The 24,113-nt window shown below is 42.6% G+C and overlaps 2 protein-coding genes and 1 long non-coding RNA gene across 11 annotated transcripts in view; 1 reads left to right on the top strand and 2 right to left on the bottom strand.

Moving 5' to 3' along the window:
• Positions 1–594: 594 nt before the first annotated feature.
• On the bottom strand, positions 595–12,967 carry LOC310709238 (mitochondrial glutamate carrier 1-like). 6 transcript variants are annotated; one of them, XM_083508604.1, is made up of 10 exons: positions 12,880–12,967; positions 8,405–8,536; positions 7,076–7,201; positions 6,590–6,645; positions 6,007–6,097; positions 5,054–5,172; positions 2,958–3,159; positions 2,714–2,868; positions 2,344–2,419; positions 595–1,687 (listed from the first exon to the last, which is right to left on the bottom strand). In XM_083508604.1, the coding sequence occupies exons 2-10, from the start codon at positions 8,422–8,424 to the stop codon at positions 1,528–1,530; spliced, it is 1,005 nt and encodes a 334-aa protein (XP_083364730.1). In that variant the 5' UTR covers positions 8,425–8,536; positions 12,880–12,967; the 3' UTR covers positions 595–1,527. The 6 variants fall into 6 exon arrangements, with proteins under 6 accessions (XP_083364730.1, XP_083364727.1, XP_083364725.1 ...); XM_083508601.1 differs by having other exon boundaries at positions 8,405–8,575; positions 12,880–12,964; XM_083508599.1 differs by lacking the exon at positions 12,880–12,967 and adding an exon at positions 12,695–12,853 and having other exon boundaries at positions 8,405–8,575.
• Positions 7,209–19,084, top strand: LOC310709253. Of its 4 annotated transcripts, none has more exons than XR_014527421.1 (3): positions 7,209–7,981; positions 15,394–15,448; positions 15,575–19,084. It is a non-coding gene; the product is annotated as an uncharacterized lncRNA (long non-coding RNA). The 4 variants fall into 4 exon arrangements; XR_014527422.1 differs by lacking the exon at positions 7,209–7,981 and adding an exon at positions 12,934–13,022; XR_014527423.1 differs by lacking the exon at positions 7,209–7,981 and adding an exon at positions 13,089–13,245.
• The window catches only part of TSPAN2 (tetraspanin 2), a 67,267-nt gene continuing 60,734 nt past the window's right edge, over positions 17,581–24,113 (bottom strand). Inside the window, exon 8 of the mRNA XM_083508623.1 lies at positions 17,581–23,831. Within this exon, the coding sequence (XP_083364749.1) occupies positions 23,766–23,831 (66 nt within the window). The 3' untranslated portion in view covers positions 17,581–23,765. The remainder of the gene's footprint in view (positions 23,832–24,113) is intronic.

Below are 24,113 nucleotides of genomic sequence, written 5' to 3'. Positions count from 1 at the left end.
CAAAGACTATCTTACTATATCACAAATAATTGTAGACAGCATCTGTCATGGCTGCTTTAGCTGGGATTCCTGCATTGCAGGGGGTTGAACTAGATGACCCTTGGGTCCCTTCCAACTCTATGATTCTGAGAAATTTCATGCCATAATAAATTAGGTACCACAGGACTCTTGGTTTTCTTTGGACTAGAGTGCCAGTTGTGTTCACTGTAACATTGTTAATTAGCCATATAAAATAATCATGTGTATAATGAAGGTAGACAACTGTGGGGGGTGGGTGGGTGGGGCGGGGCAGGCAGGGTATAACTAGAAACTGAACCATCACCCAGAGCATAGCAAAAGCTACTTCTGTGAACAGACATAGTGACAGGTGGTTGCCTAGTGAGCTATATGGATAAAGCAGGTCTTTCAGAAGACTGGGGTCATTTCAATTCATTTAGAAAATTGGCAAGGCTTACACAAATGTATTCATAAGAATGTGTGACGATAGAAGGATAAGCGATTTAAGAAAAATAGAGTTTCACCCAAGTTGTCAATAACACATATAATATCCAAGGGTACTTAGCAAAGTCACAGGAAAGACAACACACACAGAACTGGTCTGAACCATTTTATTGTGCCAGGATAAGAGCAAAGAAAAATAATCATTCTTGCGCTGCCAACACGTTATTCATGGTATGTCTAGAGACCATCTTATAATTCATTAAAAAAACACACACCTTTGATAGAGAAATTTTGTAGTTAATTATGAACAGTAAAACCTACAATATAGCTTCACAAAAACATAGTTGCAACAGCCCAAGAAAAACTGCTTAGCAGTTTATTTGCACAACATGTAGCTTACAGAGATCGCTAGTCCCTATAACTAGGTTCCAGAGAGCATTTCTGAAAACCTTTAGGTTGATAGCCTATGTTGCTTCCTTCACCTGTTAACCCTTGTATTGTATTACATCGCTCTGTTCTTAGCAGTCACCACAGGAACCAAATTTTTTACTCTATGTAAAGTTATAAGTTATAAAAGACAGATATATAAAAAATTCACAAAATTTGTTCCCATTTTTTAAATCTTTGCTAACATGCTTGGAACGATTGCAAGTGCCCTCCCCCAATAATTTTGTTTAAAGTTTCTTTTCCTGTTCCACTCATTAAAAAAGGTTTTCTGATACATCCTCCCATAGCCAGGCTTAATAAAAAGTAGCCATTGCCATTCCATTACCAGAGGCTTCATTCTTCTAACTCCCAGAATGCATCCTGCATTCTACATATTCAGATGACTGTCCTACTGTGTCACAACTCTTGGCTTTTTACTTCATAAGAAAAAGAGACACATCACCATTAGAGAACTATGTGCCTAGTCAGTCTGGCTCCAAAACCTGATAACAATTAAGAGCTCAGGTGGACTTGGCTTTGAGTCTAAGTTTTGACAGAAGAAACACTGATAATTCAATCTGAAATTTCACTGTTTTCTTGTGTCTTGTCTGGTGATTCTTGTAGATTCATTCCAGTAGGTCCAAAGAACAAGGAGGAAGTCTAGGGAGAAAGTCTTCCATACTGGTATAGCTCAATAAGAAATTCCCCAACACCAATAAAGTAAATACCTTGAGCTATACCAAAAAGAGGTGCAATGACCAGGGCTCGGCAACCAGCCCCTTTAAGGAAGGCTAAAGGACCCTCCTTCATCCAAAGTTTCCTGAAAGAGAGAAAACAATACCAAATATATACTTGGCTACTAAATTCTGCACATATCATTTCACAACTCCTGTGTCCAGATCTGAACATTCACTCAAAAATCTCCATGTGTTCTCCTGCCCAAAGCTTGAAGACCTGATTCCCTCCTGCGGCTGTAATTCATCTCTCACCCTATAAAAAGAAGTCTTAAAAGAGAAAGGAACACACCAGAAATTGGCATGATTCCTACAAGTTTATGGCCAATTCAAAGGGTATAGCTTCTATATGGAAGCTACTGAAAAGCATTTCTGTATGGTTATACTTCAAGCAATGGTTGTGATATTTGACAGCTGGTTCTTCAGCACATATTCTAGGATAAATCATGTTGGAAGTAGCTTCCAAATGTTATAGCCATGTGCTTAGGGTCAATCAGTTACTGCTACTTTTATCAGATTCACAGCTGCCTTCTGACTGCAGAGGTTACAGTGGCAAATTAGGGGAAACTGCCTTCACATGTCTGAAGATCAGCTTAAAAGGTCTAGTGTGAATGCACGTAATACTTTTCATGTCTTCTCAAACAGGAAACCTCCTCCACATTTAACATACTGTTTAACATTATAAACATTTGCTTACACTCTGGCTGAACAGTCAGTTATTCACAGTGCTTTTATTACTTACCGTGCACAATCAATAATTCCATTATAACTCTCTTCGTTTCTTCCCTTGCCCATTGACTGAAGACGAGTTTTTATTACTGCAAAATAAAAATATTGTTTTCCAGGTTAGAAGACTAATGCAGGCAAGCCTGACAACATTATGACTACAGCATATTAAAATTCATTCTTTTCTACATTTATTAAAGCACTGTGATATTCTGAAGACAAAAAGCTTCCCTACACATAAAGCCCTAACAGATGGAAGGGTAGCTTCCAGAGATTCACAAGGAAATCCACTTTTCCCAGTATTTCTCTATAACTACTGTATGGAGAAGCATGAAATACATGAAACACAGAAACACAAAAGAGATGAGATATAAATCTTCTCTTACCATCACAGGGATTGACAGACACCGCTGCCACTGAACCGGCCATGCAACCAGCAAGAAAAGAACGAAAGAAAGGGGCTTTCTCTTCCAGGGAATTGTGTCCTGCTCTGTTCAGATGGGCAAACAGCGGGAAATAGATGACTGAGAATGGGACATCCCTAGAACACAAGAGTTATTGCATTTTTATAAAGCCACATACTGTAAAAACTGGGCTGGGAATGGGAAGGACAAGATGTTCCATCCTTACCTCAGCAAGGTGGCTCCAAGACCCTTGTAGAGTCCTTTAATGCCCTGGGTATGCAGAAGCTCGACTGCTATCTGTGTGGCAGATATCCTCCTTGGAAAGGCAATTGGTCCTACATTGTATGCTCTGGCTAGAACAGGGCTGACAGCTAGAAGCTTGCACCCAGGAGATGAACAAGGAACTCTGCTCACAAGCTGCTGAGATGCTGAAAGAGCAATTAAAAATATGTCAGGCTCATTGGTCTCCTGAAATTTATGATTTCACCCTAAATATATACAAGTCTGAGATGCATTCTAAATCTGATTACCTGAAGGTCTGATCCCTGGAAATCTCTTCAACTCCTGTAACTCCTATAAGCAGCTCTGTGATAGTGAAACATAAGCACTATTTGGACATTCTAAGGGCTTATCCACTCTTACCTTTCCTCCACATTTTCCAGGTGTGGCCTGTGCTTTAAAGCTCTGTATCCAAGTACAGTCAAACCTCGGTTCTTGAATGTAATCCGTTCTGGAAGCCCGTTCGGCTTCCGAAATGTTTAACAACCAAGGTGCGGCTTCTGATTGGTTGCAGGAGCTTCCTGCAATCAAGCGGAAGCAGTGTCGGATGTTCGGTTTCCGAAAAATGTTGGAAAACTGGAGCATTTACTTTCAGGTTTTCAGCTTTCAGGAGCCAAAACGTTCCAAAACGGAGGCGTTTGGGAGCCAAGGTTTGAGTGCACTTTCTTTTCTGCTCTGGAGCCTTCACCGTGAAAACCTGCTCTTTACTGCTGAATAGAAGCTAATGACAATCTGTTGAGAACCTAAATTGCCATTCATTGAGCTTCAGCTTTAAATAGTGGGTTTTTGAGGAAAAGTTCAGGGGTGGGGGGAAGCACTTGGACATAGAGCTTTAAAGTGCAGACCTGTGCCTGGAAAGCATGGGGCAAAAGATAAGTGTTGATACAACCATATGGAACAGGCCATGCCTATTGGCCTTGCCATCTATGAGCTGAGGGAAGGACTGAAGAAGGGAGTCTGTTATATGCACATAGGTTCCCCCTGCAATCTGAAATCCTGATTGCACAGCAGGGAGCTCTAGCTTATGTGCTGACTTCTGGCGTCTTGCCTTGCTGTTTAACAGTGTTCCATATTTCTGGGTCATAAATTGCCTACATAAGACTTTGCTCCTATACAGATAACACAGTACTGATACTCATTTTTTCACTTATCTGGCTCAATAACTTAGAAGCATTACTGAGTTCTGGAACTGATTAAAGCACTGTTGTGCCTTAGATTACCATTTCTTGTCAATTAGGCAATACATTCAAATGATCCCTTATGGTACATAACTTTCTGCAGCCGCCATCCATAGCAGGATGAGATAAAATACCAGACACTTACTCATGCTGCACACACACCATGCGTAGGGACAATATTATTCCCAATCCCTGTTCTTGTTTTACAAGCCACCAAGTTACTACTGACCTAGCTTATGACAGCCAAAACTAATGGTAATTGAAACCTACGCCAAATTGAACATCTCTTCTTCAACAGTTCATGTTAGTTTGTACATAACACCAAGCCAAATCATGGTGTGTGCAGCTACTTAACTCCTTCCCTGAGTCTTGCTTAGTTTGGCTTAGTGTTATGTCTCAACATGGAGTTGCACCTTGTCTCCTGTTACAGACTACAAGTCCAGGTTCACAAGTAATGCTAAGCCAAACCATAGCTTAGCCTCAGGTAGCCTAGCAGTAGTAGGACTTGGGGAAGAGTGAAGTGACCATGATTGTTACCATGAGTACTTGCACACTCACATGTTGATAGTTAGATAGTTTGGCTTAGTGTTATGTGTGAACTGGACTATTGTATGAAATGGCATTTCCGAGCACTCTGGCACTCGGCATGGTGTCCCATTGTGCCAGAAGCGGTTTAGTCATGCTGGCCACATGACTCAGAAAGCTGTCTGATGACAAACACCAGCTTCCTCAGCCTGAAAGTGGAGATGAGCACTGCACCCCATAGTCAAATTTGACTGGACTTAACCATCCAGGGGTCCATTACTTTAGCTTTGTGTGATCATCCAAGAACCTGTTCTCAGAGATGATAGGCAAGAACTGTTACCTAGTCGCCCTGCATCTTGAAGTTGGATTTTCAGCATCTCCATTGGAGTGGTGATAATAACTTGGCAGGTTCCAGCACCACAACCGGCCAGCATCTCCTTAGATAAAGAAAGGGCTACCCTGTAATAAAAAGAGTATTTATTAAATGTATTATTTATACTAAAAATATTATTTTAAACACTAAAGTATATAAGCATGCAATATCCAAGAAAAAGAAAAGGCTGTATAAAGGAAATACATAGTTTATCTTCAGACTAGCAAGGGGCTTTGAGAATCAAATGCATTGAAAATGACACATTAGCTTCTTGCAGTCAATATCCCATCAGGACATAGGATTATAATATTTATGTTTACAATCAAAGTCACAAGATTTTGTCAGTCCATATAGAGTTGCATATTGGAATGTCAATGCTGTGTTAGATCTTCCCTCCCTTTCCCTGCCCATCCTGCAGCAAGTTATTGAAATCATGAAGTTTTGCAAAGATGTACTTAATACATACATATTATCCTCCTTGCAATATCTGGATTTTCACAAAGTTCAGCAAAAGAACTTGGGAGGTAGCAATGATCAAGAAAATGAAGGAGTGGCTTGGGATAGAAATGCACAAATGATTGTGCATTGCAGAAGTCATGAGAACGAGCTAGATTATGTGCATCACAAAGATGACCTGTTCTTCCAGCCCATTGGCCCTTCAAAGTAGTCCATCCAGCGCACAGTAAGTTTTGCTTTCTGTTTTCAATAATTACTTGTCTTCTGGTCATTCAGAAGATTCGTAATATTGCATGCCTTGCTATCAACATATTATTGTTCATTCTGCTCTCAAGGGTGATCAAAAAACTATTTAATGAGCTTTGCACAATTTTTCACATTCACGTAATGGAGTCCGCAACGAACACAGACTTAACTTATGTACAGTACAAATGAGACAGCTCTAGTATCTCAAGTTAACATACCCATCCTTGGCAAGAAGGTGCCTAAAATAGTCGTTAGCAGCCAGTTTGATAGCCTTCTCGGGTGTTACAAGGGTCAGATTCACTGCTGCACCTAAAAATAAATACATACTTAGGCTTAATTGAAATTAGATTTTCTTTGTTTTAAAATATATTTTGATTATAGGTATCCCACATCGTTTATTGTGGCAGGGACTCAGATTCCAGTTTTCAAAGTTATTGGAAATAGCCCAGAAACTACTACTGGAGTTATACAGTCATTTACAAAACTCTAATCTTAAAAGCAATAGCAGATTGTGGCAGAAGGAGAACAAATGGAAATCCTGTTGTGTGAGCAGACTGCATCTCATTTTGCGCATCTTTGTTTCAAATGTCTGAGCACAGCTCTATGAATGTTTACTTAAAAGTAAGCTCCAGAAACAATGCAGCCAACTCACTAGTAAATACATTGAGATCTCCAGTTCTGACCTTTCAAGATGAGTCCCTAATCATAATGGATGAGACCCCAATTAATAAGCCCCCAATTATCATGAAGCAGTATAACTGTGTTAGTTACAGCAATTACAAAAACAAGGAAAAGACTTACCTCTGTACATTCCAAAATAGCCTTCTGAACGCAGGGTTTTCATTAGACAATCCAACCTGATCAAGACACAACACTATAGTCAGAGATTACCTGTCGCTAAGATACTCTTGTCATATTTGATATTAGAGCTTAGCAGCAGTGACCAATGTAATATATACTACAAAAATATATCATATCAAGCCTTAATAATATGTATTTTACGAAGAAAAATAAAATAATACTTCATTATAGCTACTTAAATACAACATATTATTTATAACCTTTATTGTTCCAAAATGAGGCTACAGTAATTTTTTCATTTTCTATTTACCTTATTTCATTCACCGGTACATTATTCTTTATTTTATACATGCAGATAAAGACCCATACTTGATGGATTTCTACTTTCCCAACACCTACATCTATCCGTAGGTACTTGCAAATGGTGAAAGAGCTGCTCAAATATTAAGTCAATCTAGATGCAATACATTTCCAGTGATCACTTACATGCTTTTGTAGACTTGCTGTCCACTTCTCTGATTCTGTAGCCTGGTTTTAACCAGGTCAATTGGAAATATACAAGTAACGCCAATGATCCCTGCAGCTCCTCCATTAATAAGTTTAGCGGGCAAACTGAACAAGAGAAAACAGAATTCCATTGTATGCAATTGAATCAAGAATTTCCAGAACTAGGGGCCGGAGAAGAGTTATGCTGTATATTTATTTCATTTATATCAAATTCAGCTCTGTGATGCACCAAATTCTGACTTCCTTGAGATTGGCCACAGACTATGTGTTGCTTTCAGCATTGCTACAATAAAGCTTTTAGAACACTTCATATGCAACAATGGTACACATCTGTGACATACATGAAAAAACACAGGATTGTAGCCAAGGCTGCTGTTCCACTCACACAATGGAACTTCCTTCTCTTCTCTTTTCCCCTGCAGTCCCCTCACCCTCAAAATCTGTTCCAGACCTTGGGGACCTTTTACAATGTATTTTTTGGACTGTATAGGGAGAAGTCCAGTTGTACAAACAGAAGTCCACTCATGCAGTGTTGGATACAGTCCATAACATGCAGTGTTTCTAAGTATGTGTTTAATGTATGTACATCCCTCAAAGAGCTTCTTATGTGCTTGGTATAAGCACATCATACCGAGACTCTTGCATGTTAGGGCTGCATCATATGTACAGCCTTGCATTACATTTATGACTCTCTGCCACAACAATCTTTTCTTGTCTCCCTTACTCTATTCCATGTCAAATCAGACTGGTTCCTTTGGGCCTCTCATTCCACCTAGTCTAGAGAGACAAGAGAGACTATTTATGGAATGAAGAGAGCTGCCCTGCTACATTTCAGATCACATGAAGTTATTCTTCAGGAGTATATATACTTTTAGCTATTATGAGGTATGTAAGAATAACCATCATAACTGCTCTTAAATACATCTTTGTTGCAATTTAATCTCAAATATTTTTTAAAACAGGTCTTTGAAATTTGTTATAAAACTATTGATCAAATAAAGAAAGAAAGTTATTTGTATCCCGCCCTCCCCTGCTGGAGCTGGGCTCAGAGCAGCTAAAATCATATAAAACACAATATACATAAACAAATAATCGATTAAAATGCATCCCAAAATTAATTCAAATAAAATTAAAATTAGACTGGACAAATGGCCATCCTCAAATTAAATAAAATAAAAAACCAAACATTTTACATACTTCATTTTGCAGCATTTGTTGTCATGTTCATTCTGTAAATCAATTGCACTGTTTCTCCAATGCCTGCTTCGAGGCTCACTATATTTCTAAAAACTTGGGAAGGACACATACCTAATCTGTTTCTCAGCCATCTTCTTTGGGATTACAAAGGAAAAAGTGCTCCAAGATCTTTTTGGTCAGTAAGTAATACAAGCTGCCAATGGTGAGAAGTTGGTTCCTCAAGGAGACAATTCTGTCTAATATCTGCAGAGTGAATTGAAGCTTTAAAATCCATCAGTGGTCCTATAAATAATCCAAAGTTATCTCATTGGCTGTTTCACCATACAGGCATTTCAAACAGCTCACAGCATCTCAAATTCAGTATGACAAATCAGAATACCCTCTAACCACTACTGTTACACCAAGTGTCATCATCCGTTATTAATACCTAGGTGATTAATTTATACCGTAAGAGATGCAACTGAAATATATTATATTGATGTAGGAATGACTGAGGAACTGTGACATTATAGGGAAGATGGTATCTTTAGTGACATAGGGTTGAGGGTGAGAAGTCATGCACAAAACAATTTAAAATCATAATGTACTATTTGCACAAATGAAAAAATAGTAACTTGGGCTGCAATCCAAAAACACTTACTAGGGAGGAAGTGCTACTAAACTCAATGGGAGTAAAGCAAATTTTGTATAAACATACACAGCATTGCATTGCATGACTTCAAGGAATGGGCATATCTGTGAAGAGGAAGAAAATACTAATAATATTTCCTAGGGCAATTATGGAAAGTACCCCTGGAAGGCCATGCTGAAATGTGTCAGAGAAATGCCATTATCACATGGGCAGCCAGGTTAGTAGTTGGGGTTCCCCATTCCCATGATGAGACAACACACCAGTGCTTCCACGGAAGACCATGCTAAAATGTGTCAGAGCAATGCCACTATCACATGGGCAGCCAAGTTAGTAATTGGGATTCCCAGTGCCCACCGGGGGTGTCATGCAATAAAGAGCAAATGACCAAGAAGCAATGACCAGCCTGGAGGTAGAGTTCCCATTACTAACATCAGAGAAGAGTACATTGCACAAAAAGTGAGATATTATTAGCCTACAATCTGATCATCTGATACGCATAGTCTGTAAAGCCCACAGGGAAATTTCAGTTGCGGCATTAAAGTGTCTCCAGTTTAAAAAAGGCTCTTTAATTTTGTACAACAGCAAAGAACTAGAGCGACAGTTTTGATTTATCCTCTCCCGTGACTGCTCAAGGCAGTTGTAATTATATAATTGCTCTTGCCTAAGAAAAACAATAAAAAGTGATCTCTGTTTTGCTCATCCCATATTTCTTTTGTCAATTCTTGTACCAAATTCCCACAAAGGTGCAATTTAGCAAAGCAATACTAAAAACACATGCATCACAAATAAATAAATAAAACTCATAGCAAAATATTATTTAAAATGCGATTATTTGGTATGTGAGATCCTGAAACCTGCTGATTCACATTCCACTGCTCCTGAAACTCTTTCTCAACTTCCAAGGGAGGTAAGATATGAAATTCACTCTGTCTGTGCAGTGTGCTTTTAGCTCAAGGGTGGGAACCTTCAGGCTTGCAGGACCTTTTTTAAAAAATAAAATAAAATCCTGAAGTCCACCAACTGGAGCCAGTTGCAAAATAGTAGTGGCTGGAGGGTGAAAGCAGAAACAACAAACCAGTACCACATGAGCAGGGTGGGGAATCTTAAGCACAGGGGCTGAATGCAACCCCTCAGGCTTCTTTACCTAGCCCCTAAAATTCTCCCTTGGCCACACCCCCTCAGTGGCCCTGCATCTCCCCTGGAGCGCTGTTGCCTGGCTGGAATATGTCCTTGAACTCCAATAAAGACTCTTGCTTCTCTGGATGGAGGGAGGGTTTGAGACCCATCGGCTATCTTCACCTGGTTTACCTGGCCAGTTGAAGCTGTTCCTGGGGTGTGGCCGTTGTTGCATTCTGACAGCTTCTAGGAGCCACAGGTGAGAGCTGAGTGCAGGGTGGAGATCAAAGGTGGACAAACTACCCCAGAAGCAGTAGGACCTGTCCCCCACCAGAAGTACTATCCCTCCCCTAACACATACACCCCAGAGCAGGTACAATACACAAAACGTGGAGAAGCTACTGACTGTAGAAGAAGCAGGAAAGTGGTAAGAGATGCTGTTGTGCTCTGAAGCCACTTTTCATCAGAACAGAAGTGAATACTAATGAGAAATGGATATGGGGCTCAACTTCTAGAATGCAAGGCAAGCCCAGGGTGTTCTGAGCTGGTTCCAAGGCTCAGTTCTGGGCCATTACCAATTTGGGTGGGGAGAGACACACTAACACTTATAGGCATGAAATTTCACTCCTTCCAGCAGCAGGAGGCAGAAGTAGGAAGTACTGTAGTTAGAACAACAGTAGTTGGTTCTGAATTGGTTAGAACTTTCTAGTCAAATCTATTTTTTCTGAAGCATTTTGCCAGCAGACTTTCTGCTGGGAGTACAACAGAGGACGCCATGTACAGGGTTGCAAGTGATGAGCCCAGCAATGATAGCTTATTTCAGCCCTGTCCACGGCTGCTTCCTTCAAATTCACCCAACGATGGTCTACATACAAGTACGGTGGTACCTCGGGTTAAGTACTTAATTCGTTCCAGAGGTCCGTTCTTAACCTGAAACTGTTCTTAACCTGAAGCACCACTTTAGCTAATGGGGCCTCCTGCTGCTACTGCACCGCCAGAGCACGATTTCTGTTGTCATCCTGAAGCAAAGTTCTTAACTATTTCAGTACTATTTCTGGGTTAGGGGAGTCTGTAACCTGAAGCGTATGTAACCCGAGGTACCACTGTACTGGCTCTCTCAACCTGCGTCCTACAAAACGCTCCTGGTAATTCTAGTCCATATACTCTGCATGCCGTTCTAAGATTACAGCTTTTTTCTGGCAGGTCTCCTGGGCCTTTTAACAGCTCCATGCCCTGGCAACAATTATACACATAAAGCACTCTCCATCATTAAACCGTCATGACAGGCTGCATTTGTCACATTTCTGTATCCTTTTCTTTTTGACAAAAGTTGATACTTTCTACATCCTCCAGGCTTTTCCAATCTGGATTTAAAGGGGAGGCATTTAAATTGCAGTCGTATACTCACTTACTTTGGAGTAAGTCCCACAGTAGGGTCTTAATTGTGCTCAACTGTTCTGCTTTTATTGTTTTACTTATCCACCTGCTTTTATGCAAGCCATTCTGGGAACATCAAATAACTAAAGGCTCAACTACAGGCATGCAGGGGAAAGCAATGGCAGGATGTTTGTGTTGTCAAGTTTAATATTATTTGCAAAAACAAAAAACAAAAAGTGGTACCAGCCCCACTACCCTTTTGTGGTTGATTCCTCTTATTTTCCCAAGCAGAGAAGGTGAGGTTGGGTGGGGAGAGGTCTGCACAGAACGTACATGGGGTGGGGCAGGGCTAGTGGTTATGTTGCTTCTCCCCACTTTTCTCATCCCCTGGCGGTGGGTAGGTAAGAGTGCCATTTCACAAACACCATGCCTCTGATGGACTATACCCCACAAAAACTTAAGCTATAATAAATGAGGTGGTTTTAAGGAGCCACCCCTTCCTTATTTTTGCTGCCAACGGACTTAGAACAGCTCACCCTCTTGGAAATTATGTGGGTGGCTATCACCCTCTCGCTGACAAACAGATAACAGGCTTCAAGAAAGGGCGCCATAATCCCCCCCCCCTTTTCACAGCTGCACAGCAGACATAAAAATTGTGTTTAGTGCAGCTTTATCAATGCAGCATGAGGAACACCTTTTTTTCCACCTGTCAGCCAGTAGTTCAGCGAGACACAGGAGCTCTAGAAAAGGGCATTTTAACACAAATACACGTACCCATATCCAGTGCCGGATTTACGTATAAGCTAAACAAGCTATAGCTTAGGGCTGCACTTTCTTGGCCAACCCCCCCAAAAAAATTAAAGAAAAAACAAAACTTGGATGTACATTTCCAAAATATAAGATAAAAAACAACTAAAATAGATGAGTCTTTGTAAACTGGGTATCTAAAGGAACTTTTGTCATTTCCAAATGCCAATGTGTTTGCATTTTGTTATGAATAAAAATCATTTTAAGTTAGAGCTTAATAATTATTTCACTATTAATATACTTCTTAATTGTTTTTCAGTTCAACAATTACTTCGATAAAATATATATTTTGTTATGAGCAATTGGTCCATAAATTACCGTACTGTTTAGCAGATATTCAACACAAAAAACTGTGACAATTTGTTGTTGACAAAGGACAGCTGGACATATAAAGGGCCCCATTACCTTCAGGAGCTTAGGGCCTCATCAAACCTAAACCCGGCCCTGTCCATATCCCTGCCCCTCAGTACCATTTATCTCAAGGAGCCACCCTTGGCCATGAATATTCTTAGCCCTTATATGCCATGCCAAGGAGGGGGTCGGTATTTGAAATCAAATGGCAACGGAGCGGTGACCAGGCAACACGAGCTGTCCCTCCCCTCGGGTCAACTGACGGCCAACGTCTCTCGGTTTCAAATTCTACGCATTTACTCACCCAGCCGCCGCGAGAAGAGCCGCCGCTCCATTGACAGACAGGTAGGAAAGAACAGCCGCCGCCGCTGCTCAGCCGGCTGTGCGTCTCCCGCCTCTACAGAAGGCGCGCTGCGATTGGCCAGAGCTGCCGCAACCCACCCAATGGTAGGAAGAGGCTGGGCTCGCTCGCTTCCCCCCGTCCCGCTCAGTCGCCGTCAGAAAGGCGCGCTGCTCAAAATACTCTATATGGGTCACATTGGCAGCCTGTTCACCGTTAATCTCCTTCCTTTCAGCGCTCCACTCCTTCCTTCTGCACTCGCAGCTCCGCTCTTCCAGGTCCTCAGCCTGGAGCATATTTTAAAGGGGCAGCTTGTGTGTGTTTTGATTGGTGAGCAATCAATCAAAAGCTTCATTCTGCAGGTGGCTGGCAACAAGGCTAGCTGCCATGATCTCGGAACCAACAGAGCCGTTTGAACGGGCTGCTACAAGTCCACATGAATTCCTGCTTTCTTGTGCACTCCTTTGTCCAATGTTGCTGCAACCTACCTGCCAATATTTTGGGAATAGTTTCTGCTGAAGGTATTGGATGGGTTACCGTAAAAATGTAAGAGGAGAAGGCACCCCACTTGAGCCAGTGCACCGATGCAGGCAAGAATTTATATATAGGGTATAAAGGTAAAGGGACCCCTGACCATTAGGTCCAGTCGTGGCTGACTCTGGGGTTGCGGCGCTCATCTCGCTTTATTGGCTGAGGGAGCCAGCGTACAGCTTCTGGGTCATGTGGCCAGCATGACTAAGCCGCTTCTGGCGAACCAGAGCAGCGCATGGAAACATCGTTTACCTTCCCGCCAGAGCGGTACCTATTTATCTACTTGCATTTGACGTGCTTTCGAACTGCTAGGTTGGCAGGAGATATTGGGTATAGGGTAGTATATAAATTCAATTCAATTCAATTCAATAAATAAATAAGTAAGTAAGTAAGTAAGTAAGTAAGTAAGTAAGTAAGAGTTTCATGGATGGCTCTTAAAGCAAGATTTATGTGTGTGTCTTTTGGGGGTCGGTGTAGCTCTGCTTTTTTTTCACCTTGTCAGCCTACATCTAGGATAAAAGAAAAGGGCCACTTTTCAGATAAATAGTTATGTTACATCTCTGTTTAGAACATGTGAGGGGAACTTTTGGCCTTCCCAATTTTGCTGAACCACACCTCCCGTCACCCTCAGCCCTTGGCCATGCTTGCTGAGACGGATGAGAGGTGTGGTTTTGCAACATCTGGAGAGTCGAAGGTTCCCCAAACCTGCTTTAAAACCACTGATGCCTGCCTGCTGTATCTTGGCAGCAGAGAAAGCTATAGGGCTCTCCAGGAGAAGTAATGTGAAACTTCTCAGGAACATGGTTTGCGGGGCAGGCAGTTGCTCATCTCAGCACAAGCCCAGATACCTCAGTGCAAGACCAGCTTCAGTTCAGCGTTATTTGATACTCTGTACTGCCTGAGGGAGAAATGAGAAAGGGATGGCTTACATATAATGTTCCATTTTTCCCTGGCTTTCTCCCCTTTCCTCAGCCTCTATTGGGGCTCTTGTACCTTTAGCAGCAGTGCAAAAAGGAACATCGTTTTCAATTATTGTGTATGCCTCTATTCCAGGAAAATCTGCAGATGGTCTATCAATAAAATTGTGTCAAAAGTGTTCTCCCCCCCACCCCCTTGAAAACTTGCTGTGGTTGTGTGCAAGTTTATTCCTACTGCTCAGTTACTCTTACTGGCTGCAGTTTGGTACACTGGTGCATAAGCCTTGAATGCTGCTAAGGTCAATGAGAGAAAAAGCATGCATGATAAAATCCATAGTTTGCACCAGATGTGGGGAAAGTTTTTCAGACCAAAGGCCACATTTCTTTTTGGGCAACCTTTTGGGGGCCACATGCCAGTGGTGGGCAGCAGGGGCGCCGACTTATAAAAAATATTGGGGGGGCCCATACCGGGGTCCATACTGGCGGCAGGATGGCAGTGGTGCTTTTGCATGCAAGAACCGGCCTGCCCTCCCCAGGCTTCGCGCCGGGAGGCGGCCACCCCCTCCTACCAACGTCACCTTAGCCGAACCCAGAAAAAAAGCCCCGCTCCGGCGGCGGGAACTCCCGTCCCCTCCATTCTCCCCTCACCCCGGTCCCTCGCCGGCGACGAATACGCCGTTCCTCGGCCCCGCGGCTCCATTCCTTTCTAAAGTCCCGTCGCTGGGGGTCTTCCTCTGACTGACCGACCTGCCTACCCCTTCTCAGGAGCTCCCGGTCACTTTGGGAGGCGCGCGCCGGAGTCCCCTGCGCGGTTTTTGGCAAGGTGCCTAATAATTTTCTTAAATTATTGGGGGGGCGGAGCCCCCCCAAACGAATTTTTGAGGGGGCTCGGGCCCCCTCAGGCCCCATGGAGTCGGCGCCTATGGTGGGCAGGGCCCCAGGTAAAAGTGGGTGGTGCAACAAAGATAAATGCTACCTTTGCACAGTAGTTCAGTTTTAAACACACATATCTGCTCCATCTTCCATCCAGGCAAGCAAGAGGCATTATCAGTGTTCAGCAATACATTCCAGCCATTCCGGGACAGGTAAGGTTAGTGAAAGGTGTGGCTGGGGGGAGAGAGGGTGTTGCTGAGAAGCAGGTTACAAGGGGAAGAGTTCAGAGGGCCAAATGGAGATCCCTCACCCTTTGTTTATGCCTTCTTCTTTTGCAGCTTGCTGGAGCTGATGGGAGTTGTTTAGCGAGGTTCCTCACACCTGATTTAAACACTGTAAGAGCTTGGAAATACCCTGTTTCCCCGAAAATAAGACATTGTCTTATATTAATTTTTGCTCCCAAAAATGCGCTAGGTCTTATTTTCAGGGGATATCTTATTTTTCCATGAAGAAGAATACGGTACACATTTATTGTCTAATTGTGAGTCAGCCAGACTCCGTCAGGGTAGAGCGAGCAGCAGGTGGCAGCTTGTCATGGCCGTGGCGCAGTCTCTCTGATTTATAGAGACCTTGCACTGCCTGAACAGCTCTGGCTGTGCTGCGGCCAATCAGTGAGCTCTGCAGCGGCGCCCGCCGCTACGGTCCAGAGGAGTCAGATGCCTTATGGTAGCTTCGGGGGCCTTATATTCTGGGGGGGCCTCATGTTCGGGGGGAGGCCTTATTATCAGAGAGGTCTTATTTTCGGGAGATGCCTTATATTACAGCGAGAGGCAAAACTGGAAGTAGGTCTTATTTTGGGGGGGATGCCTTACTTTCGGGGAAACAGGCATCTCTTCTTGATATCTGTGCTCTTGAGGCTCATACTAGCTGATTTGATACAGTTTTGAACTACATCTCTCACAGCCAAGCCTCTTAATTCACAGGTAAGGAACACACATACATATTTTTAATTCAGGTGGGATCCTCCACCTACCTCTTCTGTCTAGTCGTTCCAATCCAGCCCATCCTCTCCTTCTCCACCAGTGGAGGCTGGTATGGCTGTCCAACGAAAATGGAGCACTTTAGGCTGCAATCCTATACCCACTTACATGAGAGTAGGTTCCACTGCACTCAATGGGACTAACTTACGAGTAAGCATATATAAGACTGCAATATTAAACAGGCAAAAAACCACCAGCAGCCATTTTGACACCTATATAAATATGTACCACAGCTCTCTCAAACTGTTTTCCTTGCATTTTCCTTGCTCTGCAAGTGCCCTTTCCATGGTATATTTGTAATATCATATACCACAACATACCAGTCATCTGAAAAAGGACTTTGTAAGAAACAAGAGGCAGCTAGCTTGGCTTCCTGAAGAACTCGTTCCATGATATGTGTTTTTTGGGGAAAACCTTCCCTAATTGATACTAAGAAAATGGGTAGTCAGTGAAGCAAAACTACACAGTCAGTGAAGTCTGCAGCACAAAGATAAAAGCAGTAACCCTCCACCACAGCCAATACTGCATTACAAGAAAGAGCCACAAGTTGTCTATGTATTTTGGATTTGCAGGAGAGCAACCAAATATTGAAATGGCAAATGAGAGTAAAAGCAGAATCCTATGCACGTCTACTTGGATATGCTATTAAGTTCATTGGGGCTTTATGCAGAACTACAGCTTGAATGAGGTGTAATGCACAGGATCAAAACATGCCATGCCCATCATTCACTAGGCTCAACATGCTACTAGTATATATCCTAGCACCAGTGCTTTTTTCAGGGGGGGGGAAAAACATTTTGCGAATCTAAGTTTGGCCTCATTGAGGGGCAGTATTTCAATATGAGTAGGAAAATGAGAGTACCCCTAAACATTTTTTAAAGGAAAAAAAGCACTGCCTAGCACACATGCATTGCATTGTTAGTGCAAATGTTCTTTGGAGCCAAAGACTTTCCCCCTCCACATCCCAAACCAGTCTGTTTCACTCACAACATACCATCCGAGATATATCTGAGAAAGGAAGCTAATACAGTGGTACCTCGGGTTAAGTACTTAATTCGTTCCAGAGGTCCGTTCTTAACCTGAAACTGTTCTTAACCTGAAGCACCACTTTAGCTAATGGGGCCTCCCACTGCTCCCGCGCCGCCGGAGCCCGATTTCTGTTCTCACCCTGAAGCAAAGTTCTTAACCTGAAGCACTATTTCTGGATTAGTGGAGTGTGTAACCTGAAGCGTATGTAACCCGAGGTACCACTGTACATGTAATGTGCATTAAAATGTTGGTCAGCAAAAAGAGACAACCACTACTTTCATATCAGATGATTATTTTTATTAGATTTCTGCATCAACTTCAGTAGAGAAAGGCTGATAAAAAATGCATTCAGAAAGCAGGCCAAACTAGAACACGTTTCATTAACAGAACAAGGGCTAATAACATTCACAGCCAGAGGGAATGGCTAGATGGTGAACATACTTGCTTTCCCATGATAGGAACTTGATGCACTGATGCTGTCAGATATCAACCACGCTGCGAAGGAGGACTATGTTTATATTTCTACTAACATTTGAAGAGTTAATGAAGTCTCTTATAAACTTTAACACATAGGCTTTAAAAGGTGGAAATAAAAAACAGTTTTGCACATCCATTTCACTAGAAACTGGGCACGTGTTTCCAGTGGGGGTATCAGCACAGGAGGCATGGCTATTTTGCAGCTCTATGTCTTTAGGCCTTGCTTTGATCCCTGCAAGTTCCCAGGAGTGGCCAGGTGCTACTCTTCAATAGACACTTCGACACACCACTTACCAAAGGTCCGAACTCAGTGTAAACAGTCATTCCCATGGCTAGTGAGAATGCCCATATTTACATTAGGCAGGAGGACAGAGCATCTATTAGATGCATAATGTACCCATGGCTCCACAAGGGACAAAGGTTAGAAAAGCTTCCCCTCCAAGTAGGGGCTTATTCAATGTATTTTAAAGGGCTCTCAAATTGTTCTTTCACCCTCCCTTGCTTAAAGCAGCACGGCGTCGCTTGGTGAGTCTGCAGAGTCCTAGTGCTGAGGTAGACCACATGTGCTGTGTTTGGTAGCTTGGGGAGTGTTGCTTGCTCAGCAGCAGTGATATCCTGAAGACATTTGGGAGAATCTGACCACACTAGCTCCAAGGTGTCCTCTATCTGCTGTCTGGTGTTCCTGCTGGATCCCTACATTTCTCACATTAATCCCTCCTAGGAAAGACACTGCACTCCTTATCAGAGCTTGGAAATTGAAAGAGAATATTATCATGCTTCAGGCACAGAAGTAGCAGCACACTGAAAGGGGGAAATTCCCCACAGGAACCCAAGGTGGCGCCTGCCTGCCACAGCAATGACCACCAATAGGCACAGCTCTCGTTCACTGTAAACATTATTGTAGGTCTACTAAATGTGAGGGAGAAGCTGTCTCATGATTCTTTGTGCTACTCTCATCAAGGCCTGGTATGGTCATCTGAGTGTGCCAAGCTGCCAACTTGGTTGAAACAATGCCTGCAGCCTGGGCAATCGTTTGGAACCCGTGTTTCCAAAAACAGACTGACAGCATGCTCCCTGATTGCATACCATTAGTAAACACCTTAGAAAAGTACAAAGGTTAAGAAAGTGATAGAACTAAATAATAATTCACCAGTATTTGCCGATATATCCTTCAGTATGCAATTGTAAATAATTTCTGACATGGTGAGGTGGGAAGGCTACAGCTGTGAACTTTTTAAAGGCACCAATAGACTTAATATATACTGCTTTCTGGGACACACACAAAAAATAAATCCAGAAAAATAGGCACCAGGTGCCACTACATTTCTTCTGATCTAAAATTCCAAACTAATCATTTTATTATTTCTGGAAAGCAGCTGAGGATTGGTGTAACAATTTCATGCATAGAAAGACATGCAGGGAAGTGAAAATTCACCAGAAAGCAGTAGAGTAAAGTCTGACTTTGATTAAAAAGAAAGAAAAAGACAGGTCTACTTGCAGAACTGGCTCCCAGCCCTGTTTCCAAGAAGGCACTTAGAGGTAAAAAAAAAAGCAACCAAGCAACAACAGATGGTATTTGGGAAGCAAGACTGATTTCTCCAAGCTTGGCAACTCTGATGAAGTCGGTGATGAAAGAGACAAAAGCCAGAATGTCATTGCTGCTCTGAGGCCGAACAAGCAGTGCCCATTAATTCAAAATAATGGTGTGTGTGTGCATGTGTATATCCCTGCTGCTCTACTTTCACAGCACTGCCCAATCTGTCTGTGTGGATACCACATCCCCACCCTTGGCTTGCAACCCACGGCTCAGTTATCAGCACTATTCAGCAGACAAGGGTGAGGTCTGCACAGGACAGAGCCATTCCACAGAAATGACAAAAGTGGAGAAGTTGCCAGCTTGGAGTCTTTTCTGAACTGGTGCCATCCCACGACTTTGCTCTGGTATTCATAGTTTCCATTTAGCAGAGGGAGTAGGTATAGTTCTCTCTGCCAGTAAGGAATGTGACAGTCAGAATGAAGCAGAGTAGAACTCTTCCTTCAAGCTGCATTTAGGTTAATGGCTCACTTGTCTCATAAGTATAAGGCAGCTATGCAAATGAAAATAGGGCTCAGCTAAAAGGGGCTTCCTGGGTTGACCCTGAAGCATAAAACTGGGGGGGGGGCAAGGCATTTCAAAGAGTGGATGGTAGCTGACAAGGATCAGCACAAGTGTGAAAACACTGTAGAAAGTTGTATTACAGGGTCTGGGACAACACTCCTAGTTCCTGAAATGGGATCCAAATGCACAAGTTGTCCCTGAGTTGTCAGGGACAAAAGAAAGGAAAATGGAGGAGGCAGGGACAAAAGCAGAGCTCACAGATGGAAGGATAGGGTAGTGTATGGAAAGGCCCAGAAGTTCTTGTTCTCTAGTGACTGTTCCGCATTTGGCTTCATTTGAGAATTTGTGGGCATTTCAATGGAGAAGATGACCTGACTCCTAAGGGAAATACTAATTATTCAAAGAGAAGAGCAAAGTAGAGATGCTTAGAAATAAATAAAAGGACACATATACCACTCACAGCTATAGTGGGCTTTACTCTCCCTGCCAAAATCTTATATTTCACATGGAAAATTGGCAGAAATTCCTGAAGTCTTCATTTTAAAATATTTTCATCTAGATGACAATTTTAGAGCAATGATGCACACCCTCTCCACACACAGACTACGGTATATCCAGCTATTTCTGACCACCCCCACCTGAAAATCTCAGATAAAAATGATGTGCGATGCAGACAATTCTGCTTCACTGCCAAAACAGGGACCTTGTTGAGCCTCTCAGGGTCTTGGAAGTGTCTTTCATAAGCTGGGAGCTGGGCTTGGGCGCTAGGAGCATGTGCGGCCTGCAGCAAATGGCCTCTTGTGTGAGTCGGGCGAATTGTGCACATGATGCATGGATTCCTGAGACTGTGCCTAGCCCCCAACATGTGAAAGGCATTACCATGTGTCCAGATATCTGAACTGGGCCAAGCAGTAGAGACTGATAAAGTGGTTTAACTGAAATCTAGGGGAAATGGGGTTCACATGAACATATGTTTGGGGAAATGGGAAGAAAAGGTTACACACAACTTGGTGTTTCTCTCTCTCTGACACATATGCACACATACACACTTGGGTGCACACAGCACTTTCCCTAAGTTCTCAAACCTTTGAAGAAATTTTGATGGAACAAAGGCTCATGAGGTACATAGCATTTTAGAAAACACATGCTCTTTCACTAACCTGTTCTTTTTGAAGGCCTACTCTCACATGAAACAAAACAAAAGAACTGAATATTAAAAAGGACAAAATAACAGAGTTCTGACTCTTAAAATGGCAGCTTGCCAGAAATGGGCTCCATATATATAAATATTCCAAGGATGCAGCTCAAGGCCCCAGTGATTGTGATGAATCAAGACTGCACCATAAAATATTTCCCACCGACTGGCTGGTTTAATTCCATCAGATTATTTTTCTCCATGCAACATTTTTAGTAGAAATAAATAGAAACAATGTAAAACACAGAGGCAAACAGTAAACTAACTCCTGAGGTATTTCAATCATACAGTGTTCTTTTTCACCCACAATGCATCTTGGACAATAATAGCATGACTTGGTCACACGTAGGACAAGGACCTAACTGAAGTGCCCTGCTGGAAGCCAGCCTCAGATTCTCAGAAAGAATTGGTGGAAATAAAGGGTGTCGTATTGCTACTTCTCTCATTCCAAAATCTTGACCCCCCCCCCCTCGGTTTGCCAGAACCCCAGGGACGGGATTTTCAGAAAGGTCAGTGCATGTTAGCCAGAGAAGCTAGCTTTTTCACTGGCATCACCTTTATAAAGTGGCTCCTATGCACACATAGTCCCAGGAGACTGAGCAGCCTCTGTTCAAGCAATAAGTCTGGGTCAACTACCTTCATTCCTAAAACAGGGATAAGGCAAAGATAGACCATTTGACATTTACTTTCAAAACTAATCTCTAAAGGCTAGTTTGGCGGCTACATCTTACTGTGCTACAGATGACATGGAAGGATGCTCACAGTATGCTGTGCTTTAACCACCCAGAGTTTCTCATTTTTGTCTCTAGTCCTTTCCAAACAATCAATTTTTTAGCAAAATAAATGTCCAGGCTTGGATTCACTGGAATGCTAAGTAATATCCTGTCAACACAAGGATTCTCACATGAGCAATGGCCCCCCCCTTCCTTTCCCCTCCCACCCTTAAGCTTGTTCTGGGGGTTCCCCAACTGCCCAACTGGAGCAGATTTGGGGAGGACATGGGACACACATGGGGCGGGAAGGGGGAAGTTCCATTGCGCAAGCGAGAATCCTTTTGCCACAGTTATTATCAGTTTGTTGCACAGAGTTCAAACAACTTCCTTGTAGCTTCTCAGCATAACTGCTTCATGGAACCAACTGATTGTTGTCTGAAAGCTCATTAATGCCAAGTGACCCAGTGCCCACCTGCTCCACTCCATGTCTGCAAAATACTGGGAACATTTTCTTTAAATGTAATTTAAAAAATGGTTCAGTGTCCTCATCAGCTGTGCAACTACAATACTGAGGTGCTCTTTCAGTGCTTGTCTACTGCTGTTTTTTTTTAACTATTTCTGTGCTAAGCCAGTGCAGAAATGCTCATGCAGCAAACGAAAAGTTGTGAACAGCACCATGATTATACCGTGCAGCAAATCTATGATCCATATTCATGAAGGCTGCAGTCATGGAACAGAGAGACACAACTGTAATGTCTGAATAAATGTGTTTAGGACTGTGTGGCATGGGTGTGACAGAATATGGAAATATTAGTGCACAGTTGTGAAGGGCACAGTTTTTACAGCCAAAAGTTGGAAGGTGTGATATAAACATTAAAGAAACCTGTGTGATTATGATGCTAGGTACCCAATGTAGTTGGGAGCACAGCTTTTCAATTGTGCAGAAAGGACCTTTCCTTTTGCGGATACTAAAAATAATTAAATCAAAAGGCACAAAGTGGTGTTTATTAGAGAAAACAGCAACAATCAGGAAGCCCAGTGTATATAGAACAAGGTTAAGCTTCCCATCAAGAGCAACCTGAGTTTTGGAAAAGGAAAAAAGAGAGAGGTCCTTTTCAAAAACATTGCTGCACAGGTCTCGCAAAAAGTTCCCTCGTTCCCAGTTAATTCCATTTTACACTTATTAATTGATTTGACTGGATGCTGCCATCTTTTAAGAAAAGCCTCTACTTTCTTTTGTGCAGGTCAGAGTGTTTCCCATGGAGCCTTCAGGGATTAAAGACAATTCTGCATGTGACAAAGAAAGCTACCAAAACTCTCCAAGGTGAGATGTCCAGGAACAGAGCCAATCGTGTATCATTTACTTCCAATCCAATTGGTTAAATGTAGTCACCTTTGGACACTGTTGGATATAAACGAGATGGCTTATCAGCAATGAGGAGGCCACTTGGAAAGGGCTTTAGCCTGGGTATGCACCCAAGTGTATATATACTGCAGGAATGTGCATGCAAAAATACAGACACCCACGAAACATACATACAATCATATGGAGTACCATATATACAGATATCTGTGCAGCTGCACCACATGCATCTGTGTGCCTACAAACAAACACACATGTACTTGAACATGGAGATATAGGCACTGATCACCTGCACACATGTGCAAAGTCATGTTTCAAATAAATTTTAGTTTCTAATGCTGCCACTGCATTGAAGAAGACATTGTTATGCCCATCCTATTTGTTTGCTTCAGATTTCCTCGTCTTAATTTAAATGCAAACAATGTAAAACTCTCACGCTCACCAAACATCTACCTCTCATTCTCTCTCTCTCTCTCTCTCTGTCAGTTGGTTAACGCCACTAATTAAAATGGTTACAGTTGTTAAGCTGAGCGGACAAGTGCACTTGCAGATTCATCCAGAAGTCCTCCGGTCTCTGGTCCCTAGGATGAAGATAATGCTACGAAGCAAGAGTTCTAGAGCATGTCTCTTGTGTTCCGGATTGCGCAGCAGAGGACCATGCTGAAGACCATGCCAAAGATCTAGAACACAAGGAACATATTTTAAAGGATGCACAGGAAACGCAGGGAGATTTTTGTCACTATGCCTGGCAGCTCAGAGAACTTTAGTGATTGCTCTCAGGCAGATGTGGAGAGCCGAGTCATCAGAGAGGAGCTTAATCCTTAATGTGAAGCAGGGCATGGCTGATATCGCTTGGAGCAATCCTTACAAATCCAAATTTCTGTTCATTTGATGTGTGTTTCTGCCCATATGATGACTTAGAGCCAAACTAAAATACAATGCTAGTTGCATGAAAGCATTTA

Source organism: Podarcis liolepis, assembly GCF_965112155.1.
Source record: "Podarcis liolepis genome assembly, chromosome: 6".
Lineage (NCBI taxonomy): Eukaryota > Metazoa > Chordata > Lepidosauria > Squamata > Lacertidae > Podarcis > Podarcis liolepis.
The sequence above is the reverse complement of the archived record's forward strand: the minus strand, read 5'-3'. Positions and strand labels throughout refer to the sequence as shown.

Bases quoted from the DNA above. Each gene is read 5' to 3' on its own strand.
- LOC310709238 (XM_083508604.1), bottom strand. From the start codon at position 8,424: ATGGCTGAGAAACAGATTAG. The intron at 7,202-8,404 runs GTATGTGTCCTT...TCTCTTGTTCAG, and splicing joins ATGGCTGAGAAACAGATTAG to TTTGCCCGCTAAACTTATTA. The intron at 6,646-7,075 runs GTAAGTGATCAC...TGTCTTGATCAG, and splicing joins CAGCAAGTCTACAAAAGCAT to GTTGGATTGTCTAATGAAAA.